At 40.7% G+C, this 27450-nt stretch overlaps 1 protein-coding gene across 1 annotated transcript in view; it reads left to right on the plus strand.

Moving 5' to 3' along the window:
• APPBP2 (amyloid beta precursor protein binding protein 2) overlaps nucleotides 2013–27450 on the plus strand; it is a 64941-nt gene continuing 39503 nt past the window's right edge. Inside the window, exons 1-2 of the mRNA XM_013981135.2 lie at nucleotides 2013–2458; nucleotides 25179–25267. Coding sequence (XP_013836589.2) covers nucleotides 2321–2458; nucleotides 25179–25267 — 227 coding nt within the window. The 5' untranslated portion in view covers nucleotides 2013–2320. The remainder of the gene's footprint in view (nucleotides 2459–25178; nucleotides 25268–27450) is intronic.

A 27450-nucleotide genomic window follows, 5' to 3' on the forward strand; every position in this document is an offset into this window, starting at 1 on the left:
AAACTATTGCATGTAACACACTTGTATTAAAAAACTATTCGTGGAGTTCTTGCTGTGCTGCAGCAGGTTAGGGATCATAAGTTGTCTTTGCAGTGAGGAAGGTTCCATCTCCAGCCTGAAGCAGTGAGTTAAGGATCTGGCATTCCTGCAGCTGCGTGGTAGGTTGCAGCTATGGCTCAGATTAGATCCCTGGCCTGGGAGTTTCTATATGCCGAGGGTGCGGCCAAACACACAAAACCCCAAAAACCCTACAAACTATTCGCTGTTTATGTGAAATTATAATTTGGGAGTTCCTGTCATGGCTCAGTGGTTAGCGAATCAGACTAGTATCCATGAGGACGTGGGCTCGATCCTTGGTCTTGCTCAGTTGGTTAAGGATCCGGTGTTGCTGTGAGCAGTGTGGTGTAGGTTGCAGACTTGGCTCTGATCTCACACTAACTGTGGCTGTGGTGTAGGCTGGCAGTACAGCTTTGATTAGATCCCTAGCCTGGGAACCTCCATATGCTGCAGGTGTGGCCCTAAAAAGACCAAAAAAAAAGAAAAAAATGTAGTTGAGCATTTGTATTTTTTTTACTTGCTAATTCTGGCACTCTACCATAAGGCTAACCATAGCTTTCCCATGTTCATGGGTACAGAGTAAGAACTGGTATAGACTGAAAAGAGGACTAAACATGTTTTCTTCTTTCTTTCTTACCAATGATTTAACTATTTAACCTTGAAATACCAGGGTGAACTGGAAGAACCACTTCCAATTCTTTTAGCTTTAACGTCCGCACATTATTATTATCATTGTTTTCAGGTTTTACATAACGATTGCATGAATATGAGATTGACCGTGTCACCAATAATGGCCAGTGGTTTCCTTGTTAAATTCCTAGAGCAGGGGTTCCTGTTGTGGCTCAGCAGTTATGACTCAGACTAGACTCCATGAGGCTGTAGGTTCTGTCCCTGGCCTTGCTCAGTGGGTTAAAGATCCAGATTTTTTTTTTCTTTTGTCTTTTTAGGGCCACACCTGTGGCATATGGAGGTTCCCAGGCTAAGGGTCGAATCCGAGCTGTAGCTGCCAGCCTATGCCACAGCCACAGCAATGTTGGATCTGAGCCTCGTCTGCATTGCTGTGGCTGTGGTGTAGTGTGGCAGCTGCAGCTCGGATTCGACCCCTAGCCTGGAAACTTCCATAGGCCACAGGTTCAGCCCTAAAAGGAAAAGAAAAAAAAAAAAATTCCTAGAGCAGAAAGATGTTGCATGAAGTTCTTGAAGTCACAGACATGGAAAATTAAGTTACATAAGTAGCAGACATTCAGGCTGAGAATGGAAGGGAGGTGAAACATGTACACTCAATTATCCAACAATCCCCTGAGGCTGGGACTAGAACTAGAGGAGAAAGTTGAAATCTTAATTTCTGTTTCACCACTAAGTCATATTGCAACCACCATTTAGTCCTTTTTTTCTTACCACTATTTGTAATTCTGTAATCTGGCTAACCTTCTCACCAAATTCTAAAGCATTTCTTTTTCCTTTTTGGGGGTTAGGGGGGTGGAGAATAAGTTTCATTTAGAAAAAGAACCATGAATTCGAACACTGCAAATGGTGACACAATGCAAGTCTTCCTGCCATCCTGATCCCTAGCCCCTAAGTCGAAGGTTCCTAACTTGACTTAGGGACCAGAGTCTAAAGGCGGGTTTCCAGAGTATGCGAATTCCCTGCATGCATCATTTTCAATGGACTGATGATTGGGCCTCCAAACTTTTATCTGAGCTCGAAAGGTTCCGTGCCTAAGAAGTCTGGAGGCAGGATTGGCTGAAAGGACTGATGCAGCCAGTGATTCGGAAGGAGCTGGTAAAAACCTGTCTTAACTCGTCCGGGTGAAAAACGTTTACCCTCATCCACCCAACTTCGGCCCCTAGGAAAATACGTCCCCGTAGGCGGGATCACCGCTGTTTGCTTCCCAAGTTTTTGCCTGCCGCATTCCTTCCCTCCAGCGCGTAGGCGTGCGCTGACGTCATGACGCCGCACACGCAGCCCCGCCCCTGCAGAGATCGGCGCTGGGACGGACCCCGGGCTGCTCTCAAATCCGGAATGTGAGGCCTCGGCCCGCCTGGTCTCGGCTCTTTGGCCAGCTCTGCACACGGGCCTGCGCCCGCTGCCACCGCCCCCAGCTCACCCGGAGGAGCCAGGGCGGCCGCGCCCTTCTGCCGTGTGCCCGCGTGGCCAACGCCGTCTTTCCGAATCCTCCGGGGCCGCAGAGGGGTTCGCTACGGAGGGAGGCGGGGGCCTTCGGGAGGAGGAGGCGGAGGAGGCGGAGGAGGAGGGAAGGAAGATGGCGGCCGTGGAACTAGAGTGGATCCCAGAGACTCTCTACAACACCGCCATCTCCGCTGTCGTGGATAACTACATCCGCTCCCGCCGAGACATCCGCTCCTTGCCCGAGAACATCCAGTTCGATGTTTACTACAAGGTACAGACGGTGGGCTACCGACCGTGGGCCTGCTCTCTGCCCTCCTGCCGCAGCCCCTGGGGCCGCACCCCCTTCCACGTCCGCGAACCCCCCGCGTTTAACCCCTTGCTCCTCCTGGCAGGATCGCCTCCCAAGACATCTGGGACGGTGTTGGGGAGTCCAGTATAGGGACACCCATCTGGTACCCTCTGTCTCTCAAACCCTTGGCTTTGATTGATACGTCTAAGAAATGAGTCTTTCCCCCCTTTTGCTTTTCCCTCCTACAGTGGGGCCCCTTTGGATAGGCCTTTTGCGTGGACTTTATTGCGCCCTCGACCCACTCAGCTCTTCCCTTCTAGCCTGTGTCTTCGGGATATTTTCTGCCCTCCCTTCCCAATTAAGTATCAGCATCAGCTGGACTTTTTGCTTTGCTCTTTTTCCCCTCCTTCTTACTTTTCTCCTCCCGTCGCCCTCCTTGCCAAGTGTTTTTTTCTGCTACGTGTTCCTTCGTTTCACCTTTTTCTTCCTAATCTGGAGGGAGTTGAGGAATTATTGGAAGTAGTCGTGTGCCTTATTCACATATTCTTTAAAGCTTTGGTTTTTGTTTATAGTGGGGATTGAGTGGGGGGTTCTATTAATATGGGAGTGGTGCTAAACTACTTGAAGGGGAAAATCTTTCGGGGGGGGACCTTTAGAATTAGAGTTTAAATTATGGTCATATATTTGAAAGTTGTAGTCTTGCAGCATTCCTAAATTGCTCCCCCTCAAAAATCAGAAAAAGTCTCCTAGTCAGTCTCTGAGGAGTTTAGTTTCAAGGGTAAGTGTCTTTAGACGTGGACAGTTTTGCAGTGTTTAGAGAGGGAGGAGAACTTTATGGACTCAGAGCCTCCCTTTTCCTCTCCCCCACATTTGAGTGTGAACAGTAGACTTATTCAGTCCTCCTTGCCTTGAATCCATGTGGATAACTCCAGTAGCCACTTATGCAAAATTCGACCAGAAGTAAAGTGTGATTTATCTTTTAGATCTAAACACTTCCTCTTGATTTGTAAGTTGGCTGGAATATTGTAAACTGATATTTAACAGATGTGTGTGTTCTTATTTTATATGTACAGTGTTTTATGGCAGTTGTTTCATTGGGAAGATTGCCCGCTTCCTCCACCCTGGAATATTTTTTCAGAAAGCAGCTGACTTGCTGCATTTCACTAAATCCAGCTGCTTTACACCAATTAGAACAATTAAAAATTTTTCCTCCTAGGTATTTGGAGAATATTTAGTTTGGTCATTTATATTATTATTTGGGGCGGGGAGGAGAGGTTAGAGAAAAATCTCCCTTTATTCCAAACCCCTTTGATACATTGACTTACTTTAGTCTAAGGACATTTTGTATATTTAAGATTTGTTCCTCCCAGGAAGGATGATTAGATTTCTTTCTCAACCTGGGAAACTGCAGTTTTGCGCGTGTGCTAACTCTACTCATTTTATTAAATTGTATGTAATCTTTTACTTTTTTTAGGAAAGAAAAAATCATTGGAAATTTAAACAGTACATTTAGTGGTTGATTTCCTTCAAAGTACTTGGATATCTTCTAGTAACTTTTGCTTCTAACTGAAGCTTTTCGTTTGAAGATTATTAATAGTGAATATGAGCAGGTGGTGCTTTTGCCACATTTTCTGTTGCACGTAGTCCACAATGTTTTAATATGGTGTCTTTTTGGTACATTTTTACTCTTTAATAATTGTATGCCTGTTGGGAATGTGGCACTGTGCTAAAGTGAGGGCGTGTGCCTGGAACTGTAGGTGCTTTTATACACTTACTTTGTTTAATCCTGACAGTTAAACTATAAAGTAGGGCATAACCCTGTTTTATAGGTGAGAAAGTTAAGTAGTTTAATCAAGGTCTCATACCTAATATTTAGTTCTTGCTTTCTTGCTTACTGTCTATAATTTCCAGTTTTCTCCACTTTAGAGCCCAGAAGAAACTCATAATCAGATCCCTTCAGACATCCCAACTTCCATCAACAGGCATGGTCATAGACAAAATATACTAGTATAAAATTCCCCCATCCCAATTCATCGTAGTCCAGTGTCACTTTATTAATTTTTGTCAGTAGCTTCAGGTGACGGCACAGTCATAAAGCTTTAGGAGACTGGCTTGTGGAATGAAAGGGAGGTGAGAAATAGGCATGTTGACTACTCCCTAAGAAGGGAACGGAGAGAGGTATTGATATGTAGAAAGGGTCAAATGTGAATGTTGTTAGAATGTTAGAATACATGTATAAATATATTTATGTTTAATGAGCCTATCAGTCTTAAATTGGAGTTGAGGAAAGAGTACTTTGGAAGTTCCCGTTTTGGCTAGTATCCATGAGAACGTGGGTTCGATCCCTGGCCTTGCTCAGTGGGTTAACGATCTGTCAAGCTATGGTATAGATCGAAGACCTGGCTCGGATCCTGTGTTGCTGTGCTCTGGCATGACCTCTAGCCTGGGAACCTCCATATGCTGCGGGTTCGGCCCTAAAAAGACAGAAACGAATACTTTTCCTCTAAGATCAGATGGAAAGAGTTAAAGGTGAAGTTCCCACTGTGGCTTAATGGAAACGAATCTGAGTAGCATCCATGAGGACGCAGGTCTGATCCCTGACCTCGCTCAGTTGGTTAAGGATCTGGAATTGCCGGGAACTGTGGTGTAGGTTGCAGACATGGTTCGGATCTGACATTGCTACGGCTGTGGTGAGGGCCAGTGGCTGCAGCTCCCTCCCATTCAGCCCCTAGCCTGGGAACCTCCATATGCCTCGGGGGCAGCCCTAAAACACACACACACACACATGCACACGTACACACACAAAGAGTTAAAGGCATAAAGTATTAACATAGGTAAGTTTGCAAAGAATGGTTATTATGAATTAGGAGGTAAGATCATCTGCTGAGAGTAAGGGATAATGGTGGCTTTTTGTAGGAAGGCTAAATAGAAATTGGAAATGGCTGCTAATAAGATATGTAAGAAGGGAAGCTTACTAAAAATGTTTTTGTTTGTTTGTCTTTTCAGGGCTGCACCTGAGGCATATGGAGGTTCCCAGGCTAGGGGTCTAATCGGAGCTGTAGCCACTGGTCGATGCAACGCCAGATCCTTAACCCACTGAGCAAGGCCAGGGATCAGACCCACAACCTCATGCTTCCTAGTCAGATTCGTTTCCGCTGCACCACAATGGGAACTCCCTAAAAATATGTTTTTTTTTTATTTTAAATTGATGGGATGTATAGATTGTTAAATAAAATAGTGCCCTAGAATAATGTCTTTGAATCAGAATGGTTTTCCTCCAGAGGCATTTACAGTTTAGGTACGAAAGTACATAAAGTGAATATGGAGTTCCCTGGGGCCTAGAGGTTAAAGGATCCAGCATGTCACTGCTATGGCGTTGGTCACTGCAGTGGCCCAAGTTTCAATCCCTGGCCTGGGCACTTCCCTGTGCTGTAGGTGTGGCCAAAAAAAAAAGGTAGATAAAGTGAATAGAAAGAATTGTAAAATTTTATACCATGTGAAAGCAAATAGAGTGAAAGAGTAAAGGGCTGGTTTTTTCTGGGAATGAAGTTTTATCTTTTCTTTTTATTGCAATGGCTGAACGGTCTATTTTATGTCCTGTTCTGATTATAGAATTTGTGATATAGTTAATTTTTTTTTTTTTTTTTTAAAGGGCCATAGCTAAGGCATATGGAAGTTCCCAGGCTAAGGGTCGAATTGGAGCTGTAGCCACTGGCCTATGCCACAGCCGTAGCAACTTGGGATCCCAGCTGCATCTGTGACCACACCACAGCTCAAGGCAATGCTGAATCCTTAACGCACTGAGCAGGGCCAGGGATCGAACCCACGTCCTCATGGATACTAGTTGGGTGTGTTACCTCTGAGCCATAATGGAAATTTCATGATAGAGTTAAGTTTTGACAACATGGAGTGCTGTTGTGTAATGTGTTCTATTTATTTTTTTCGGGCTTAAACGTGATAATTTGGGTTTTTAAAAATTATTATTGTATGAGTCTCATGGTGAAAACCTTATGAATTAATGCCTGATTTAGTATTAGAGTTGACTTAATTTTTTCTTTTTCAGTGTTTATTTCTATTCTTAGTTGTATATAGCCTCAATTAGTATTCTGATTATCTTTTAAAATTGGCTAGTAACAAATTGAAAAAAAATTCTTGCAATATATTTGACAGCCAAAGGGTTAATATTCTTTTCACATAAAAAAACCCTTAGGACTAATAGGAGTTCCCGTCGTGGCGCAGTGGTTAACAAATCTGACTAGGAACCATGAGGTTGCGGGTTTGATCCCTGGCCTTGCTCAGTGGGTTAAGGATCCGGCGTTGCCGTGAGCTGTGGTATAGGTCGCAGACGCGGCTCAGATTCCGCGTTGCTGTAGCTCTGGCGTAGGCCGGTGGCTACGGCTCCAATTAGACCCCTAGCCTGGGAACCTTCATATGCCTCAGGAGCGGCTCTCAAAAGGCAAAAAGACCAAAAAACAAAACAAAACAAAACAAAACTCTTAGGACTAATAAATTGAGAGCAAAAAAACTTTTTTGGGGAGAGTGGGGCATTAAAGAACATAAATAGCCAACCATACCATGTATCTGGATGGGAAAGTAATATATTATGTCAACTCAGTTTAAGCTGTGAATTTATTACAACTTGCATCAGAATCTCAGAATTTTATTGGATATAGAAAACTGACTAAATAAGATACTTATATGGAGGAATTAGTTACATGAGAATAAATGACCCAAAGAAATTTTTTAAGATGTACAATACTTAAGATAGTTGAGTATATCAGAAGGCTACTTTTTTTTTTTTTTTTTTTTTGACTGTGCTCGTGGCATGTGGAAGTTCTTGGGTTAGGGATTGAACGCAAGCCACTGCAATGACAACACTGGCTTCTTAACCTGCTGCACCACAAGGGAACTCCAGAAAGCTACATATTTTAAAAGAGTATAATATTGGCACAAGACCAGCAAAGAGGGAACTTGATTATAGAACATAGTAGACAGTCTAGATAGAAACCAGAGCATATTTAAGAATTTGTGGCATTCCCACTATGGTACAGTAGGTTAAGAACCTGACGGTAGCAGCTCAGGTCACTGGAGGTTCAGGTTCAATCCCTGGCCCAGTGCGGTGGGTTAAGGACCCACTGTTACTGAAGCTATGGCTTAGGTTGCAGCTGTGGCTCAAATTCAGCTCCTGGCCTGGGAACTTCCATATACCCTGGGTTTGGCCAAAAAATAAAGTAAGGAGAACCTATTATGTTGAAAAAGTCGTAAGACAGTGCCTTATTTTATTTTATTCTATTTATTTTTTTGGCCACAGCATGCAGAATTTCTCAGGATCATACCTGAGCCACAGCACTGACAATGCCAAGTCCTTAACTGCTAGGCCACCAGGGAGTTCCCACAATGCTATATTTTAAATAAATGGGGAGTTCCTGTTGTGCCTCAGTGTTAACGAACCCAGCTAGTATCCATGTGGACTTGAGTTCAACCCTGGCCCTGCCCAGTGGGTGAAGGATTCAGCATTACTGTGAACTGCAGTGTAGTTCGAAGGCTCAGTTTGGATCTGGTGTTACTGTGGCTGTGGTGTAGGCCAGCAGCTGCTGCCCCAGTTGAACCCCTACCCTGGGAACTTCCATATGCCGCAGGTGCAGCCCTAAAGGAAAAATAAATAAATAAGTGGGGGGAAATTTGTTTTTTGGGGGGAAAGTTAGATCTCTACTTTGTACCATATACCAAAATGAATTTCAAGTGAATTAAAGATTTAAATATGGCAAATAGGATCATAAAAGTATCAGAATAAATTACTGCGTCAACATTTTACGGTTGGAAATGAAGAAATTCTTCTTTAAAGAAATTATTTTTAAGGTAATTAAAAAATTTTAGAAATGTCAAATATTATAAAAATAAGTGATATAGAAGATGAAATCCTGTTACTCATCTTGCCAACACTGCAATGCCATCTTGGCATAGAGAAGGGTTTTGTAAGCATGAAACCAACACCCAGGAGAAAAAAAAGTAATTGATGCTTTTGAGTACATTAAAAAATACAGGGGAGTTCCTGTCGTGGCTCAGCAGAAACGAATCTGACCAGCTTCCATGAGGACGCAGGTTCCATCACCTGGCCTTGCTCAGTGGGTTAAGGATCTGGCGCTGCCATGAGCTGTGGTGTAGGTAACAGATGCAACTGAGCCACGACAGGAACTCCATAAGCACGTTTTTTTTAAAAAAAGACCATGCAGATGACATTTGTCAGACAAGGGCTGAATTTCCTAATACAGAAAGATCTAACGCTAATCAGTATGTAAAGGGCAATCAACTCATTTCTAGAAGACCAAAATAGCTATCTTACAGAACAGGAAAATATAATGGAAGGCTGATAAACATCAAAAGATGCTCAAATGAAATGCAAAGTAAAATGCAGTGTTGGCGTTACCCTCGTGGAGCAGCAGAAACGAATCCAGCTAGGAACCATGAGGCTGTGGGTTCAATCCCTGGCCTTGCTCAGTGGGTTAAGGATCCGGTGTTGCCGTGAGCTGTGGTGTAGGTTGCAGACGCAGCTCGGATCTGGCATTGCTGTGGCGTAGATTGGCAGCTACAGCTCCAATTAGACACCTAGACCCATAGAACCTCCGTATGCTGCGGGTACGGCTTTAAAATAACAAAAGACCAAAAAAAAAAAAAAAAAAAAAAAGAAGAATGCAGTGTCAAGCCAAATCAGTCATGAAGGAGAAAGAAAATCTGGAGGACTTACACCATTAAATGTCAAGCTATAACAATTAAGATAATATGATATTGGCACGTGGGTAGATAAATAGATCATTGGAACAATACAGTCAGTCCAGAAACAGACTGACACATGTATACACCTGATTTATGATAAAAGTGACATGGTAATACAGTGGGTAAAGGAGAATCAACTAAATAATATTGACAGTTAGGTATTCGTAGGGGGAGAAGGATCATGATCTTATATCATATGCAGTTATCCTTTTGGGGTGGGTTACTGATCTAACTGTGACAAACAGTTTTTAAGGAAAAAGTTTTTACTATACCAGCAAAGATTTATTAAATAGGATACCAAATGAGCTAAATATAATATAATTTGACAAATGGGCCTATATTAAGATCAAGAATATCTATTCATTAAAAGATACCATTAAAAGAGTGAGATGAAAAGACAAGTCCAGAGTGGGAGAAGATATTGGCAGCACATATATTTGATAAAAGATTCAACCTGCATCTAAAGAACTAGAGATTAAGAAAATGAGAAATAACCTATTTTTTTTTTTTTTAATGGGGCAGTAACTTCAGTAAACATCCAAAAAAGGGATACTTGGAGTTCCTGTCGTGGTGTAGTGGAAACAAATCCGACTAGGAACCATGAGGTTTTGGGTTCAATCCCTGGCCTCGCTCAGTGGGTTAAGGATCCGACATTGCCGTGAGCTGTGGTGTAGGTTGCAGACGTGGCTCGGATCTGACATTGCTGTGGCTATGGTGTAGGCCGGTGGCTACAGCTCCAATTAGACCCCTAGCCTGGGAACTTCCATATGCCGAGGATACGGCCCTAAAAGGACAATAGACAAAAAAAAAAAAAAAAAAAAAAAGATATTCGAAGATCCATGAATCATTTGGAAAGATGCTTAACTTCATTTCGTCTTAAGGGAAATTGCATTCCTACTATACTTTCCTCAGAATGACTAAATGAAAAGAAAGTGTTGGTAAGGATATGGAGCAATCAGAACTCTCACTTAACTGTTAATGGAAGTGTTAATTGATACACCATTTTGAAAAACTAGCATTATCTGCTAAAACTGAACATGTATATATCTATATCTATACCCTATAACACAGTAATTCTACCCAAGATGTATACACTGAAGAACGTTCAGAGCAACACTGTTCATAAAAACCAAAAAGTAGAAGCCATCCCACTGCGTATCAATAGGAGAATTAATAAATTATGAAATAGTCATATAGTGGAATATTTACAACAAAAATGAATGAATTGCAACTGTTGGAAACCACATGGATGAATCTCACAGATGATACTGAGTGAGAGAAAATAGTCATAGGGATATATTCCAGAGGCTTCCAAACTTTCTCCCTCCACAGCACTCTGGGGCTGTTTAATGCACTATTTAAGTAGTTAGATATAGACAGCTCAATAATACCTATGTCCTAACAACTTGGAAGTTCCTCTGTGGTGCAGGTCACAACTGTGGCATGTGTTTGATCCCTGGCCCGGGAATTTCCACATGCCACAGGTGTGGCCAAAAAAAAAGAGAAATACTTGAAATTGAAGGAAAAAATACGTTTACCTCATTCTTAAATAATGACAATGTTTGTGTTTGGTGGGCACTATACAGCTTTTCAAATCTTGGGATCAGGTTGGTCACTACCATTCTCACATTCCATTCCACAATGATTTTTGCATCTCACCTTTATCATAGCAACCACTGACAATGCTACCTCACAAAGACAAGACATCATTGAAAGGAATAGAACAATCTAGTATTTGGCGTGGGGTAATACAGATGTTGAATAGTGTTTCTTTCAAACTTAAAATATCTCTAGTGTACTTTGGACACTGGAAATTTAGTGTATGATTCCATTTGTATGAAGTTCAGAAAAGGCAAAATTCATCAAAAGTGTTATAAGTCAGGAGAGGTTACCGCACGAGGGTAGTGACTATACAGGGGCACAAAGGGAGATGTCCGGGATTCTCATAATTCTTTGTGTCATGATCTTCATGTTGGTTATAGGTGTGTTCCCTTTGTGAAAATTTGTTAGGCTTTATATTTAATTTATTATTACATGTTTTCATCAAAGTATGGTTGACGTACAATACTATGTAAGTTACAGGTGTGCTTGTAGTGATTCATAAGTTTTTTTGTTTGTTTTTTTAAGGCTGGACCCATGGCATATGGAAGTTCCCAGGCTAGGAGTCAAATCCTTAACCCACTGACAAGGCCAGGGATCAAATCCGCATCCTCAGGATACTAGTCGGGTCTGCTAACCACTGAGCCTCAGCAGGAACTCCCACACTTTAAGTATGAGTTGTGCATTCATCTGTATGTATGTTATACTTCAATAAAAGGGTTAACAATTAACATCATCTTCACTTTCTAGATTGTTGTGGTTTAGTAATTCAAGTCGCTCAAACCCTTTAGCCCACAATAGTTTTTCTACAGAAATGCTTTTAGACTGTGCAGAAAATTCTGTTTAGGGAAATTAAGTGTAGTATTGTTTATGATCATAAAAATTAGAAACAGCTATATGCTAATCAATTAGGAATGGGATATCATACTGTGATTAGAAAGAAAGGAGTTCCCATTGTGGCTTGGCAGGCTAAGAACCTGACACTGTCTCTCTGAGGTTGTGGGTTTGTTCCCTACTCACGCTCAGCAGGTTAAGTGTCTGGCGTTGCCACAAGCTATAGCATAGGCCTGCCGCTGAGGCTTCAGTTCGACCCCTAGCCTTCGAACTTCCGTATCCTGCAGGTGCACCTGTAAAATAAAGAAAAGAAAAAATGAGGATGCTGTATACACTGGGGTAGAGATGCCAGAGCAGTTGTTACAAAGTAGTATGAATAACAATCCTGTTTGTTGTTGTTGTTTAAATGGAGAAATTTATGTGTGCATTTGTTTACACATTGAAGAATCTAGAGAAACACAAAATTCTAATAGTGTTTATTCAAGGGGTAAGATAGTAGTCATTTTTAACTGTGTACATAGATTCTCTTTATTTTTTTTTAATACTGCTTGGATTTTTATGACTGTGTTTTGTTATATAAAACAAGTAAAGTTGAATTTTTTTTGTCCTTTTGCTTCCAAGGCATATGGAGGTTCCCAGCTAGGGGTCTAATTGGAGCTGTAGCCACTGTCCTACGCCCAAGCCACAGCAGCGTGGGATCCGAGCCATACCACAGCTCACAGCAACTCACGGCAACGCTGATCTCCAACCCACTGAGCCAGGCCAGGGATCGAACCCACAACCTGATGATTCCTAGTCGGATCTGTCAATCACTGAGCCACATCGGGAACTCTGAATTTTTTTTAAGAATAAGATATCTAGGACTTCCTGGCGTGGCTCAGTGATTGATGAATCTGACTAGTATCCATGAGGACACAGGTTTGATTCTTGGCCTTGCTCAGTGGGTGAAGGATCCAGCGTTGCCGTGAGCTGTGGTGTAGGTTGCAGACGCAGCTTGAATCCCACGTTGCTGTGGCTCTGGTGTAGGCCGGCGGCTACAGCTCCAATTAGACCCCTAGCCTGGGAACCTCCATGTGCCGCGGGAGCGGCCCTAGAAAAGGCAAAAAGACACAAAAAACAAATAAATAAAAAAAGAAAAGAAAGAAAAATAATTCAGCTAATTAAGTAGTTAATTCACTAGCTAGCCAAATCAGCAAATGTGAGAAAGCTTACATTCTCAAAATTAGGAATGAGAAAGTAAAAACAACCATAGGTACAATGGAAAGGGGGGAAAATATTTTGTTAAAAATTTCTTAATTATTTTTATTTTTTTCTTTATTTTTTCTTTATTTCTTTATCTTTTAGACTGCACCCCCAGAATGCAGATGTTCCTGGGCCAGGGATTGAACCCATGCCACAGCAGTGACAACACCAGATCTATAATCCACTTAGCCACCATGGAACTCCAAAAAAATAGCTATTTAAGTTGTAGAATAGCTTCTTTAGATAACGAATAGCTTGTATAATTCTGTACTAATCAGTCTGATAATCTTACTGAAATGTGTTTCCAGGAAAATACAAATGACTAAAGAGAAGTTGATAAAAACTGACAAAGAAATTGAGAAAGTATACTTTTCCTTTTGTCCATGTGCCTTCTCCCTCAAACACAACTCCCACCAATTTTAGACACTTTTCTTGGATATATTCAAAGAACAGTTGATACTGTTGATTTTTTTTTTTTACTTTTTTAGGGCCGCACTTGCGGCATATGGAGATTCCCAGGTGGGGTCTAATCAGAGCTGCAGCTGCCGGCCACAGCCACAGCCGTAGCAACACCAGATATAGGCCAGATCTAAGCCGAGTCTTCGACCCACACCATAGCTCACAGCAATGCTGGATCCTTAACCCGTTGAGCGAGGCCAGGGATCAAACCTGCAACCTCATAGTTCCTAGTTGGACTCATTTCCACTGCACCACAACAGGAACAGAGTTTTAAAACTATTATTTCTCAGCGTTCCCATCCTGGCTCAGGGAAAATGAATCCGACTAGGAACCATGAGGTTTCAGGTTCCATCCCTGGCCTTGAGCAGCAGGTTAAGGATCCAGCGTCACTGCGTACTGTGGTGTCACAGATGCGGCTTGGATCTGGTGTTGTTGTGGCTGTGGTGTAGGCCGTCAGCTACAGGTCTGACTCAACCCCTAGCCTGGGAACCTCCATATGCCACAGGTGCGGCCCTAAAAAGACAAAAAAAAAAGAAAACGATATGATTTCTCTCCAAATCCTGTATCTTAGAGCCAAATTTAATACCTTAAATGTGTAATGAATAAAAACGTTTTTAACATCTGAAACGGAGAATTAAAGTTTATGACATTTAGTCTTGCAAATCAGGAAGAAAAAGAAGACTGTCACATTGACAGCGACTTTTTTTTGGTCTTTTTAGGGCTGTGCCTGGGGCATGTGGAAGTTCCCAGGCTAAGGGTTGAATTGGAGCTGTAGCTGCCAGCCTATGCCACAGCCACAGCAACAGCAGATCCAAGCCGAGTCTGTGACCTACACCACAGCTCATAGCAACACCAGATCCTTAACTCACTGAGCGATGCCAGGGATCAAACTTCAGGAACTCCCAAATGCTTTTCCTTTTCAATTTAAAAAATGTATATGCAGTTCTTCTGGAATCAAAGGAAAAAAATGTTTTAATGTTGGCTATCTCGAATACCCAATGAGTTTTCTTTTTTTTAACAATTAAAAAAAGTTGAGTATAGTTGACTTACAATGAACTGTGTGGAGAATGTGTTTTCTTATAGAAACAAAATGTTTTCTTAAAACCATACTCTCTTCTTTTTACTGCCTTATAAATGCACTCCTGTTTTCACCAAAATTGTTAGTGAAGCTAAAAAGAAGTTGAGGAGTTCCCGTCATGACGCAGTGGTTAACGAATCCGACTAGGAGCCATGAGGTTGCGGGTTCAATCCCTGGCCTTGCTCAGTGGGTTGAGGATCTGGCGTTGCCATGAGCTGTGGTGTAGGTTGCAGACGCGGCTCAGATCCCACGTTGCTGTGGCTCTGGCGTAGGCTGGCGGCTACGGCTCTGATTAGACCCCTAGCCTGGGAACCTCCATATGCCGAGGGAGTGGCCCTAGAAAAGGCAAAAAGACCAAAAAATAAAAAAAAATTAAAAAATTAAAAAAAAAATAAAGAGAAGTTGAGAAACTTCTTATTTAACTATAGAGATGAATGACACATATTGAGTTATATATGGCTGGTTATCATTGTTGGTTAAATTTTACATTTAAGTAGGGTTTTTTTTTGCTTTTTTTTGTTTTGCTTTTTAGAACCTTACCTGCAGCATACGGAGGTCCCCATGCTAGGGGTCAGACTGGAGCTACAGCTGCTGGCCTCGCCACAGCCACACCAATGCCAGATCGGACCATGACTGCTGCACCACAAGGGGGAACTCCTAGATTTTTGTTTTGACCTTCCATTTGTATCATGGTAGCATCTTCCACCATTAACCCAATTATGCTACCTTGAAAATTATGCCATTGACCTATCAAATGAGAGACAGAGTTAGAGAATCTGGGTGTTAGAATTGTAAGTTCATTTTTATAATGATTGGGGAGAAAAAAAACCTCTTAATTTCTTATTTAATGAATGGTAAATTTAATTATCTGTATATGTGGATAGTGTATTTAAATGTTAGGAAAGGGTTGCCCTCCCAGTGGAGTATTAACTGTTTCCTGTGCTTTAAATAATGTGAACATGTCCACTGAACCTTTTAGCTTACTTACCAATAAGCAAATAATTGCCCTGCAAGATACAAATAATCATATGTTGGTAAATTGTATTTTTTAGGTATGACATAGAATCAATGAGTATGGAGCAACTGAGAAATTAAAATATTATAAGAAGTGATTTTTTTTTTTCTTTGTTTTTTAGGGCCACACCGGGGCACATGGAGGTTCCCATCCTAGGGGTCCAGTCGGAGCTGTAGCCACTGGCCTACACCACAGCCACAAGCAATGCTAGATCCAAGCCGCTTCTATGACCTACAGCACAGCTCATGGCAACGTTGGCTCCTTAACCTGCTGAGCAACCTGCAACCACATGGTTCCTAGTCGGATTTGTTTCTGCTGAGCCACAGCGGGAACTCCAAGAAGTGAGAAATTTGAATGTTGGTTTACCTCCAGAAGAAAGCTTATTTTTCGTGTGCATATATTAAAATAATTTTGTACTTGCTTTAATCCAAGAATATATATAATCTGAGATTATAGTGCAAACAACAGATAAAGGACATAATATGAAGTACGCGATGCAATATGAGAATAAAGTAAAGGAATATTAAGTTATATTCCTTCCAAAGGGAATTTTTTCAGAGCTGTATTTTAAATTAATTTTTTTTTCTGTCTTTTTTTTTTTTTTTTTTTTTTTTTTTAAGCTATTTCTTGGGCTGCTCCCGCGGCATATGGAGGTTCCCAGGCTAGGGGTCGAATTGGAGCTGTAGCCACTGGCCTACGCCAGAGCCACAGCAACGCGAGATCCAAGCCGCGTCTGCAACCTACACCACAGCTCACGGCAACGCCGGATCCTTAACCCACTGAGCAAGGGCAGGAACCAAACCCGCAACCTCATGGTTCCTAGTCGGATTCGTTAACCACTGGGCCACGACGGGAACTCCTTAAATTAATTTTGAGATTAGTGAATAAGAATAATGTATCTTGAAGTGTGTTAAGCATATTATTACTACTTTATTAGTTTTAGAGGTAAAAGATACACCCGTTTAGAGATAACGGACGCATTTTTTTTTTTTTTTTTTTTTGGCTACACCTGCGTGTGGAAGTTCCCAGGCCAGCAACTGAACCCACAGCAGAGTAGCAACCCAAGCCGCTGCAGTGATACCAGATTCTTAATCCACTGCACTACAAGGGGACTCCTGCATTATTTTTTTAAAAAAGAAAAAATTTCATTAAACACAAAAGTAGATAGAATGAAATAATGGACCTCCATATATCCCCTGCTAAGCTTTATTTACTTATTTATTTATTTTGTCTTTTTGCTATTTCTTTAGGCCGCTCCTGCGGCATATGGAGGTTCCCAGGCTAGGGGTCGAATCAGAGCTGTAGCCACCAGCCTACGCCAGAGACACAGCAACGCTGGATCGGGATCCGAGCCACGTCTGCGACCTACACCACAGCTCACAGCAATGTCAGATCGTTAACCCACTGAGCAAGGGCAGGGACCGAACCCGCAACCTCATGGTTCCTAGTCGGATTCGTTAACCACTGCGCCACGACGGGAACTCCTCCCCTGCTAAGCTTTAGCAGTTACCAGTTCTTGGCCAGTCTTACTGCTGAATCTGTTCTCCACATTCCCCTATCCTATAGTATTTGGAAGCAGATCTAGACATCATATAATTTTATCATCATAATTTCATTTCATTTCTTTTTTTCTTTTTCTTTTTTTGGTCTTTTCTAGAGCCACTTCGACAGCATATGGAGGTTCCCAGGCTAGGGGTCTAATCAGAGCTGTAGCCACCAGCCTACACCAGAGCCACAGCAATGCAGGATCCGAGCTGAATCTGCAGTCTACAGATTTTTTTTGGCTACACCAGAGCCACAGCAATGCAGGATCCGAGCTGAATCTGCAGTCTACACCGCAGCTCACGGCAACGCCGGATCCTTAACCCACTGAGCAACGCCAGGGATTGAACCCACAACCTCATGGTTCCTAGTTAGATTGATTAACCACTGAGCCATGACGGAAACTCCCATAATTCATTTCTTCATATAATTTCATCTGTAAAATTTTAGTAGCCATCACGCTATTATAACACCTAATTCCATATTTTTATTAAATAGCCAGTCTTTCAAATTTTAAGTTGTTTTAAATGTCAAATATGTGTACATTTTTACAGTTTGTTTGGGTCAGGATCCAGATAAGATCTATACCTTGGCTGTTGCTTGATACACCTCTGAAGTCTCTCTTAATCTGTAGGTTCTCTTTCCATATGTTTTCTTTCTTTGTAACTTGTTGGAGAAACAGGATCCTTTCTTTTTCTTACAGACTCTATAGAGTTTCCCTGCAGTTGAGATTCTAGTGATTGGCATATAAAACATTTTCATCATCCTTATAGGTTTTTAGCTTTTATCCTTGTGGGCACTTCCTAGGTTTCACTGGTTTCAAACCAGTTTTTAAACCAGATTCTGGGTTTAGGGTCTGTAAATAGTATGAATGGACTGCATACTTACATGTGTCCCAGGCTGGAGGTTTCAGGTTTTCACAGCAGACTTGTTGTTGTAGGAGATGTTCTAGACTTATTCCTGGCTTTAGGCACTTAGTTCAGCTCCAGGTCCCTTTACTTACAAGGACCTGCTGCCTGGACTCCTTCCTATCTGGTCTTTGCACTCTGGTCCAACAACCATTCTGAGGTATTAAACTATTCTGTTTTTATTCCTTTCCAGCTGTTTTTGAGTTTGTGTCTTCTTAATTTTGGGCAGCTGTAGAGTTTCTGCTCTTGATTTCAAACTTGGCTGTTTATCCAAAAGTTATTTTGTGATATTTTACCCAGCCTTACTCTGTGTTTGGAAAGGGGTTGGAAAGTTTTTATCTGTCAGTGCTGACATAATGCTAGAAGCTTTATTCTTGTTCCTCTTCCAAACTCGGCTGAATTTCTTTCTTGGACTGAGTGTTTTATTTGTGTGTGTTTTTTTTTTTAATTTGTGTTCCTAAAACACTCTGCCTATCTCTCTTATGTAATCTGAACATGATTTATTTTTCTGCTTTGACAACTTCTAAATTTTTTGAAATCACAGAGCAGTTCTTCCTCTCTTTTTATTCCTATGATGGACATATGTATCCCCAAACCTAGGCCCATTTGCCTTAATACAAATGTTCCTGATATTTATTTAGTTTATTTTTGTTAAGAAGGAAAAAAAAAAAAGTATGGAGTTCCCCGTTGTTGCTCACTGGTTATCGAACCTGACTAGTATCCATGAGAACGCGGGTTCGATCCCTGGCCCTGCTCAGTGGGTTAAGAATTCTGCGTTGCCGTGAGCTGTAGTGTGGCCGGCAGCTGTAGCTCTGATTTGACCCCTAGCCTGGGAACCTCCATATGCCGTGGGTGCAGCCCTAAAAAGACCAAAACAACTAAAAAATTAAAAATATAAGTAGACTGTTTCTGGCTATAATATTCTTGCCTTTGATGTGAAAATCACAAAGATTAGGCTCAATAAGCAGGGAGTAATGAATATGCCAGGGTACTTGGTAAAACTTCAGATGTTATAATAGGGAACACCTATTTTTGTCTATAAATTTAAGCAGCTATTATGTGGAATTTGTTCTTGATTTTTACATTTAGGTGCTGGCACTTTACGTTCTTTGTGACTATTAAGTTCACATTTGTTCTCAGAGTTTATTGTATGGGCACTGTGTCAGTACTGTAGAGGTCAGGACATGAGAGCCTTGTGGATGTGTCTCTTTAATGTGTTTTCAGTCCTATTTGGGAGACAGTAAATAACTGTATCAAATCAGGGGTTTCCCCTTAGTGTCAAATTCATTAGATGAATCTGGGAAGTGTCAATCAATAATTGTAGAATAACAATACTAAATACTTAATTGTCTAATAATAAACCACAGAGGTAGAGTGTATGTCTTGAACTTTTTTGTTTCTTCTAAGGTCCTGAGTTCTGTCCAGAGTAGATTGCTACCAATTTGAATTTTGCATTCAGGCAATATTGAGTGTATATCTAATAGTAGGCACTGTGGTGGGAATTGGGGATATAGTGGTGACAGTGGTCACCTCATCGAGTGTAGAGTGTAATAGAAGGACATGTTTAACAGATTATCGCTCAGGTCAATATGTGCATGTGTGTCTTAATGCACCTGTGGAGGAAAAATACAATAGGTCATGAGAAGGTATAGCAGGGAACAGAATTTAGATTGGGGAGTCAAGTCTCTGTGAGGAAGGGACATATTAGCTGAGACCATTAGGATGAGTTACAGATTAACTAGGCAGGCATTCATGGTACTAGTGCTTCATGTGGAGGCAGCAGCATGTGTGTACAAAAAGTCATGAGGTGGGATGGAGCTAAAGGAAAATTAACATGGCGGGAATGTAGGGAACACAGAGAAAGTGAAATGTGAGGTTTGAAAGATAGGCAGGAATCACGTGACTTAGACTTTTGTACGCTGCATTAAAAATTTTGGGTTATGGGAGTTCCTGTTGTGGCACAGCATAAGTGAATCTGACTAGTATCCATGAGAATTCAGGTTTGATCCCTGGCCTCCCTCAGTGGGTTAAGGATCCAGTGTTGCTGTGAGCTGTGGTGTAGGTCGAAGACGTGGCTTGGATCCTGTGTTGCTGTGGCTGTAGTGTAGGCCGGCAGCTACAGCTCTGATTAGACCCCTAGCCTGGTTACCTCCGTATGCTGTGGGTGCTGCCCCAGAAAAAGACAAAAAAAAAAAGGTAATGAGAAGACCATTTCTACCAAACATTTGCAGTAATCCAGGTGAAAGATGGTGATGAGAGTAGAAGTGAAAGACATGAAATATAAATCCTATACCATAAATGTACATTTCATTAAATATTATTCCAGATTTTTTTTGGTCGTGGCTGTGGCACACAAGTTCCTAGGATCCAACCCACACTACAGGAGCAACGCTGAGCCACTACAGTGATGCCATATCCCCAACCAGCTGAGCCACAAGGAAACTCCCCATTTAAATGTGTGCATATGTAATGGTAGACAGACAATTTAGGAACAGAAATGGAGTTATGTTACTCATACTTTCTGAAACTTGGTCATTTTATGTATCATGGCAATTTTTCCTTGATAATTTTCATTTCTGAAGATTTTTGCTTTTAATGCTACTTTAAAAAGAGAGACTCAGTTCCAAACATGAATGAGATACAGGAGTTTCAAAGAGAGTGGAGGGGGAGGAGGAGAAGGAGAAAGAATAGAGTTTTTGTAGTTATTTTTAGACCGTAGTTTTGGACTCAGATTCTTTTATATCACTTTCTAAACTTTTCTGAGTTTTTGTTGCTGGGAATTAGCCTAGATTATCTTGTACGCTAACTTGATATTAACACTAAGCTGTTCACTCAGCTGTGGTAATTTTGAACAGGGAGGGCAGGCATGTCAATACAAAATCCCTTGGGTTAAGGAGGGCTTTTAGCTCCGTCCTTATCTCCCAAAGAGTTCTCTGGATTTGGGGCTGTCTTCATTGCCCTTTCATTAAGTGCCTTCAGTTTTCTGTAAGATTTTTACTTTAGTCTCTGAAAGCCCTTGCTTCTTAAAACATCACCTGAAGTTTCACCCCTTTTTGTATTAAAGATACTAAATGTTACACAAGGATGTTACTAATGTTTTATTTACTTTTGTTGTATTTTTAATTTTTGTTTATAGTTTTTTATATCCTTGGACATCTTCAGTGTTTATGTGATCATATATCTTTTCTTCCTTTATGATTTTTGCCTGTGGTAGATAATGCTTAAAAAGGCAATGTTAAAAAATAAAATAAAAAAAGCCATGTTACCAGGTAGCTTTTTTTTTTTTTTTTTTTCTTTCTGCAATTTCTTGGGCCGCTCTGGCGGCATATGGAGGTTCCCAGGCTAGGGGTCTAATCGGAGCTGTAGCCACTGGCCTACGCCAGAGCCACAGCAACACAGGGATCCGAGCCTCGTCTGCGACCTACACCACACCTCATGGCAACGCCGGATCCTTAACCTACTGAGCAAGGCCAGGGATCGAACCCGAAACCTCATGGTTCCTAGTCAGATTTGTTAACCACTGAGCCACGATGGGAACTCCACCAGGTAGCTTTTAACATTACTATAATTTAATTGTTAATGTTTACAACTTTAATAAGTCTGAAATTTATGTTTTATGAGAATGTACCCTACTTTGTTTCCCCATTTTATGCACTAATTTTTATTTAACTAAATTTTTTCTTTCAATGATTTTAAAATACTTCCTTTATCATTGTTACTTTTTTACATATACTAAGATCTGCTTTCGAACTTTGCGTTTTGTTCCATTGATTGGTCTATCTTCATACCTCTACAATAAATACTGTGGCTCAGCAGGTTAAGAACCTGACTAGTATCCATGAGAATGCGAGTTTGATCCCTGGCCTCGCTTAGTGAGTAAAGGATCTGGAATTGCAACAAGCTGCAGCATAGGTCACAGATATGGCTCAGATCTGGCATTGCTGTAGCTGTGGTATAGGCCAGCAGCTGCGGCTCCATTTCAACCCCTAGCTTGGGAACTTCCATATGCCTCATGTACAGCACTAAAAAGACCCTCCCGAAAATTATATTTTATTCTCCGTATCTGTTGGGAGATAATTTACCTACTTCTAAAAATAAACTTATTTCTTATTTTCCTTAAAGTACCAATAGCTAAAAGTAGTTCCTAGACCTTTAATAGCATCATTACCCAGTGGGTGCAGAATCTAATATTAAAACACATTATGTAATAGTGAACTAAGATAGGTCAAATTTAAAAAGATCTGATAAGAAAATCATTACCAAAGAACCTAGAGCCTCAGTTCTATTTCTTCTAAGATCTACTCCATAAAATGTATGAATCTGTGAAGGGAGTAATCTACTGTTTGTATAAAAATGTTTTAAGTTGTCCATTTTATACTCCTTCTTTCTGGCATAGTTTCTTCGAAAAGCACCATAATTTATCGAGAACATGAATGTAAGGAAAGACTGCTGCAAGCCAGATTGTTGCTTTACCACTTGCTAATTGCGTGATTTTGAGCAGGTTTTTAAACTGTTATGCCTCAGTTTCCTCATCTTTGGAAGCACAGAATATATTGCATCTGAAGAGCATTTAGAACAGTGCCTGGTACCTACACATAAAATCTTTGCAAGGATTAAGTGCTATTTTTATTCTGGGTTGGTATTCAGAAATCCCATTCATAAAATGTACAAATTTGCATTTTGGGGGATAAGCCTGGTAAGGATTAAAAAAAATTTTTTGTTGTTGTTATGAGTTCTACATGCAGAAGTTCCCAGGCCAGGGATTGAAGCTGCACCATAGCAGTGGCCCACACCATACCACAGCACTGACAGCACTGGATCATCAACCCATTGAGCCACCAGGCAACTCGTAATTTTTTTTTTTTGCTTTTTAGTGCCGCACCTGCGGAATGAGGAAGTTCCCAGGCTAGGGATCGAATCAGAGCTACAGCTGCCAGCTGCCAGCCTATGCCACAGCAACCACAGGATCTGAACCACATCTTCAGCCTACACTACAGCTCATGGCAATGCCAAATAGACCCTTAACCCACAGCACGGCCAGGGATTGAACCAACATCTTCATGGACACTGCTCTGATTCATTTCTACTGAGCCATGACGGGAACTTCTAAAATTTTTTTTAATTGAACTATAGTTGTTGTACAAGAAAGAATTTTTTTTTTTTCTTGGCTTTACTCTTGGCATGGAGAAGTTCCTGGGCCAGGGATTCAGCTATACCAGAGCTCTAACCAAAGCCACAGTAGTGACAATGCCGGATCCTTAACCCACTGAGCCACGAGTTAACTCCTCTCCCAGAATTTAAATGTGGACCCATTTTAAGCTAGGAAAATTGAATGGCTGAGAGAAAAAAACTTCTCTTTGTTAACCGGGCCTTTTTATAATATATTTGAAACTGTAACTAGGCTGCTTTTCTAAATTTTAGTTTCAAATCCATTTGGTAGACATTTTCAGTATTTAAAGGGTACTATGAATTGTAGAAATTAAAAAGTTTAATGTAATTGTTTTTATTTGACTGGTGAGTGTAGGCAGAAAAGTTGTATAAAGTTTCTTCTAACAAAAGAAATTCTAAGCCATGATGAGTTATTTTGGTAAGAAAGTAAGGTCTTTTTGTCCTATACTGTTTTCGAAGTATGTATATTTATTTATTTTGGTAGCTACATCTGTTTTTCTGCCTCAAATCAGAAACTTATCACATTGTTAAGCCCCCAAATAGGGATTTTATTATAAATTCTCAGCATTGTGGGGCTTTTTTTGTTTGGTTTGTTTTTGTTTTTGTTTTTTGTTTTTGCTTTTTAGGGCCGTACCTGCAGCATATGGAGGGTCCCAGGCTAGGGGTTGAATCGAAGCTACAGCTGCTGGCCTATGCCACAGCCACACCAATGCCAGATCCGAGCGGCGTCTGCAACCTAGACCACAGCTCACTGCAACGCCAGATCCAACTGAGCAAGGCCAGGGATTGAACCCACAACCGAATGGTTCCTAGTCAGATATGTTTCTACTGAACCACAACAGGAACTCCTCAGTGTAATTTTCCCTCAGTTATTCTTTATTGTTTAATAGTGAAGGTGTATGTGATGGTGCTTAATAGTCGTGAATTTTATCATATACATTCCCAGAACCCTCTTCCCCCCTCTTTTTTTTTTTTTTTTTTACAGCGGGAAACAATCATTTGCAGATCTTTCCTTATGAAGGTTTATGGCTAATATGACTATTTAGCCATTAGGGAAGATAACATTTCTGCCTCCCCTTCCTGATCATGTGCTAGTCCCTGTCCCCTCTCCCCTACAAAAATCATTATTGATTTGCATTAATATATCTACCTATTTTGACCTAGTGATTTATACCCAAGAGTTTGCTGTCTGTATTTCTAATACGTTTTCCCCGCGCAAAGTTAACTGGCCCATTGGGCAGATGAATTCAGGATCGTGTCCTCTTTCTGAAACCCATGTTTTCATGAAATGAGCTAAGTGTTAAGTGCCTGTAATGAATGTAAAGTGAGTTGGTATAACAAAATTCCTGCCTTCTGTGGCTTTATATTTATATAGCATATATAAATTCAGTAACATTTGGTGAAGTTGAGGCAGGGGAAAGAGGGGTAGTAGTATTTTTTCAACTGTGTGCTTGTATTATTTGGGATAAACATTTAACACATTTATTAAAATATTATTTTAAATGGGAGTTTTTAAAAAATCAGACAAAAGGAATAAATGCTTGTGACATGGTTAGATACCCTGCTGTACTGGATTACTTTAGATGTGATTTCTGTTAGTGTGCTTATGAAGTTTCATGCCCAGAACTGAACTGAGATTCTCATGGTCTGAAGAGCCTTTAATGGAGCATAGTGACCAGTTTTGGCTCCTGGACAGTTTCTTTACTCTCATTTTGATAATTTTGCTTTATCTAGTTTTGTTTAAGGAAAAAAGAAGTTAATTTTAAGTTACTTGAGTATAAATATTTTTAATGTTTAATAAATAAAATATTACATAGTACTTTGTGGTACTTAGCATATACCAGATACTGTTTAACAAATATTAATCTCTAACTATTACATACAACTATTAAAATGTTTTATATGAATAATAGAGATTTTTAATTTAACATTACATTTCTCTTAGCATAAGCATCTTTCCTGATATTACTGTGTAATCATAACTTTAATATTCATCAATTCATCAAATATTAAGACCATCAAGTTACATTCATAAGTATAGAGAATTAAAATATTAAAAATTATTTTTGTTTTTAATTTCAGCTGTACCAACAGGGACGCTTATGTCAACTGGGCAGTGAATTTTGTGAATTGGAAGTTTTTGCTAAAGTATTGAGAGCTTTGGATAAAAGGTAAATTCATTTTGTAACAATTGTGGTAAACTATACGTAATCTAAATTTTACCATTGTGACTTTTTTTTTTTTTGCTTTCTTGGGCCGCACACACAGCATGTGGAAGTTCCCAGTCTAGGGGTCGAATCAGAGCTACAGCTGCCGGCCACGGCCACAGCCACAACAACATGGGATCTGAGCTGCATCTGTGGCAACACCAGATCCCTGATCCACTGAGCAAGGCCAGGGGTCAGACCCGCATCCTCGTGGATACTAGTCAGATTCATTTCCGCTGCACCACAATGGGAATTCCTCATTGCGACCATTTTTGTAAGTGTGCAATTCAATAGTGTTGTTTTGAAACCATCAGTACCACCCTTGTATTTTTGTGTTCAAGAAAAAAAGAGTGAATTCATCTTCCTCACTTTGGTTAATTTGTGGTAGGAGTTATGTGTACCTGTAGGCAGCATGACCTTTGACTGTATTTCTTGTTCTCTTTAGCATTCTTCCCTAAATTTGCTTTAAATGCCATTTCTTTTTCCTAATCTACATTTCAAGGAAAATAAGAATATACTTTTACAGAATACTGCTAATCTTTAATATGAATATTGCCAAGTTGTTTCATTTGTTCAGCAGATGAAGTAAATGCTTGTTAGAATGCCTACTATATGTCAGCTACTGTACTAGATGCTAGAGTTACAGCAGTGAGTAAGTTCTACGAGGTCTCTTCCTCATGAAGGTTTATTTTAGAAAGGTTTATAAAATAATCAGCAAGTAAGTAATTAACATGATTTCAATGTTAAGTAATACCTTTGGAATGTGGTCTGTGTACTAAGCCTAAGAGAAATTTCTTGGTTAGTTGACTAATAAAATTAATCTGTAAAAAATAATAGATGAGGACTTCATTTTGGGGCAATATGCAATAGAAATGCTTAGGCACTATACTATAATAGGCAATGGGAAAACTTAAAAAAAAATCTTGGGAGTTCCCGTCATGGCTCAGTGATTAAAAAAACCCAACTAGGATCCTTGAAAATGCAGGTTCGATTCCTGGCCTCACTCAGTGGGTTGAGGATCCTGCATTGCCATGAGCTATGGTACAGGTTGCAGATGTAGCTCAGATCCCACGTTGTGGCTGTGGTGTAGGCCGGCAGCTGTAGCTCTGATCCTACCCCTAGCCTGGGAACTTTCATATGCCCTAGGTGCGGCCCTAAAAAGAAAAAAAAAATTTTAATTTTTTACTCTAAGAGAAAGTTAGCTTTCTTGGATTTGAATTTCTCTATGCAGTTCTAAAGATGACCATTGGAAAGATTTAGTGGAATACCTCTCCTTCATCTCTCAGGTTATCTTTCACCAAGTCCAAATCCCTTGGTAAGTGTTTAATATATCTGTGAAACTGAAGTTTCCGTCATGGTGCATCGGAAACGAATCTGACTGGGAACTACGAAGTTGCGGGTTTGATCCTTGGCCTTGCTCAGTGGGTTAAGGATCCGGCGTTGCCGTGAGCTGTGGTGTAAGTCACAGATGCGGCTTGGATCCTGCGTTGCTGTGGCTCTGGTGTAGGCTGGCGGCTACAGCTCCAATTAGACCCCTAGCCGAGGGTGCAGCCCAAAAAAGACCAAAGAAATAATAACAATATATTTGTGAAACTAGAAGCATGTACTGTAACTTTTTCCCCCCTTTATCCAAAGCTGTGACTTTGTTATTTACATTTTGTTTAAAACAACTTTTTATTGAGATACTTCACATATGTAAAATTCACTGTTTCATTCATTTTATTTAATTTTTTAATTTTTTTTGTCTTTTCTAGGGCCTCACCCGCGGCATATGGAGGTTCCCAGGCTAGGGGTCCAATCGGAGCTGAAGCTGCCTGCCTACACCAGAGCCACAGCAATGCAAATCCAGGCCGCATCTGTGACCTACACCACAGCTCACGGCAACGCTGGATCCTTAACCCAGTGAGCAAGGCCAGGGATCGAACCTGCAACCTCATGGTTCCTAGTCAAGATTTGTTAGCCATTGAGCCACGATGGGAACAACAAATTCACCATTTTAAACTGTATGGTTCAATGGTTTTTAATATATTCACAAGAATTTGCAACTATCACTACTATCTAATTTTAGAACATGTTCATCACCCCAAAAAGAAACCCAGTACGCATTAACAGTCACTCCCTCTTTCCTCTTATACCTAGTCCCTGGC

The sequence above is a fragment of the Sus scrofa genome, chromosome 12 (genome assembly GCF_000003025.6).
Source record: "Sus scrofa isolate TJ Tabasco breed Duroc chromosome 12, Sscrofa11.1, whole genome shotgun sequence".
Classification (NCBI taxonomy): domain Eukaryota; kingdom Metazoa; phylum Chordata; class Mammalia; order Artiodactyla; family Suidae; genus Sus; species Sus scrofa.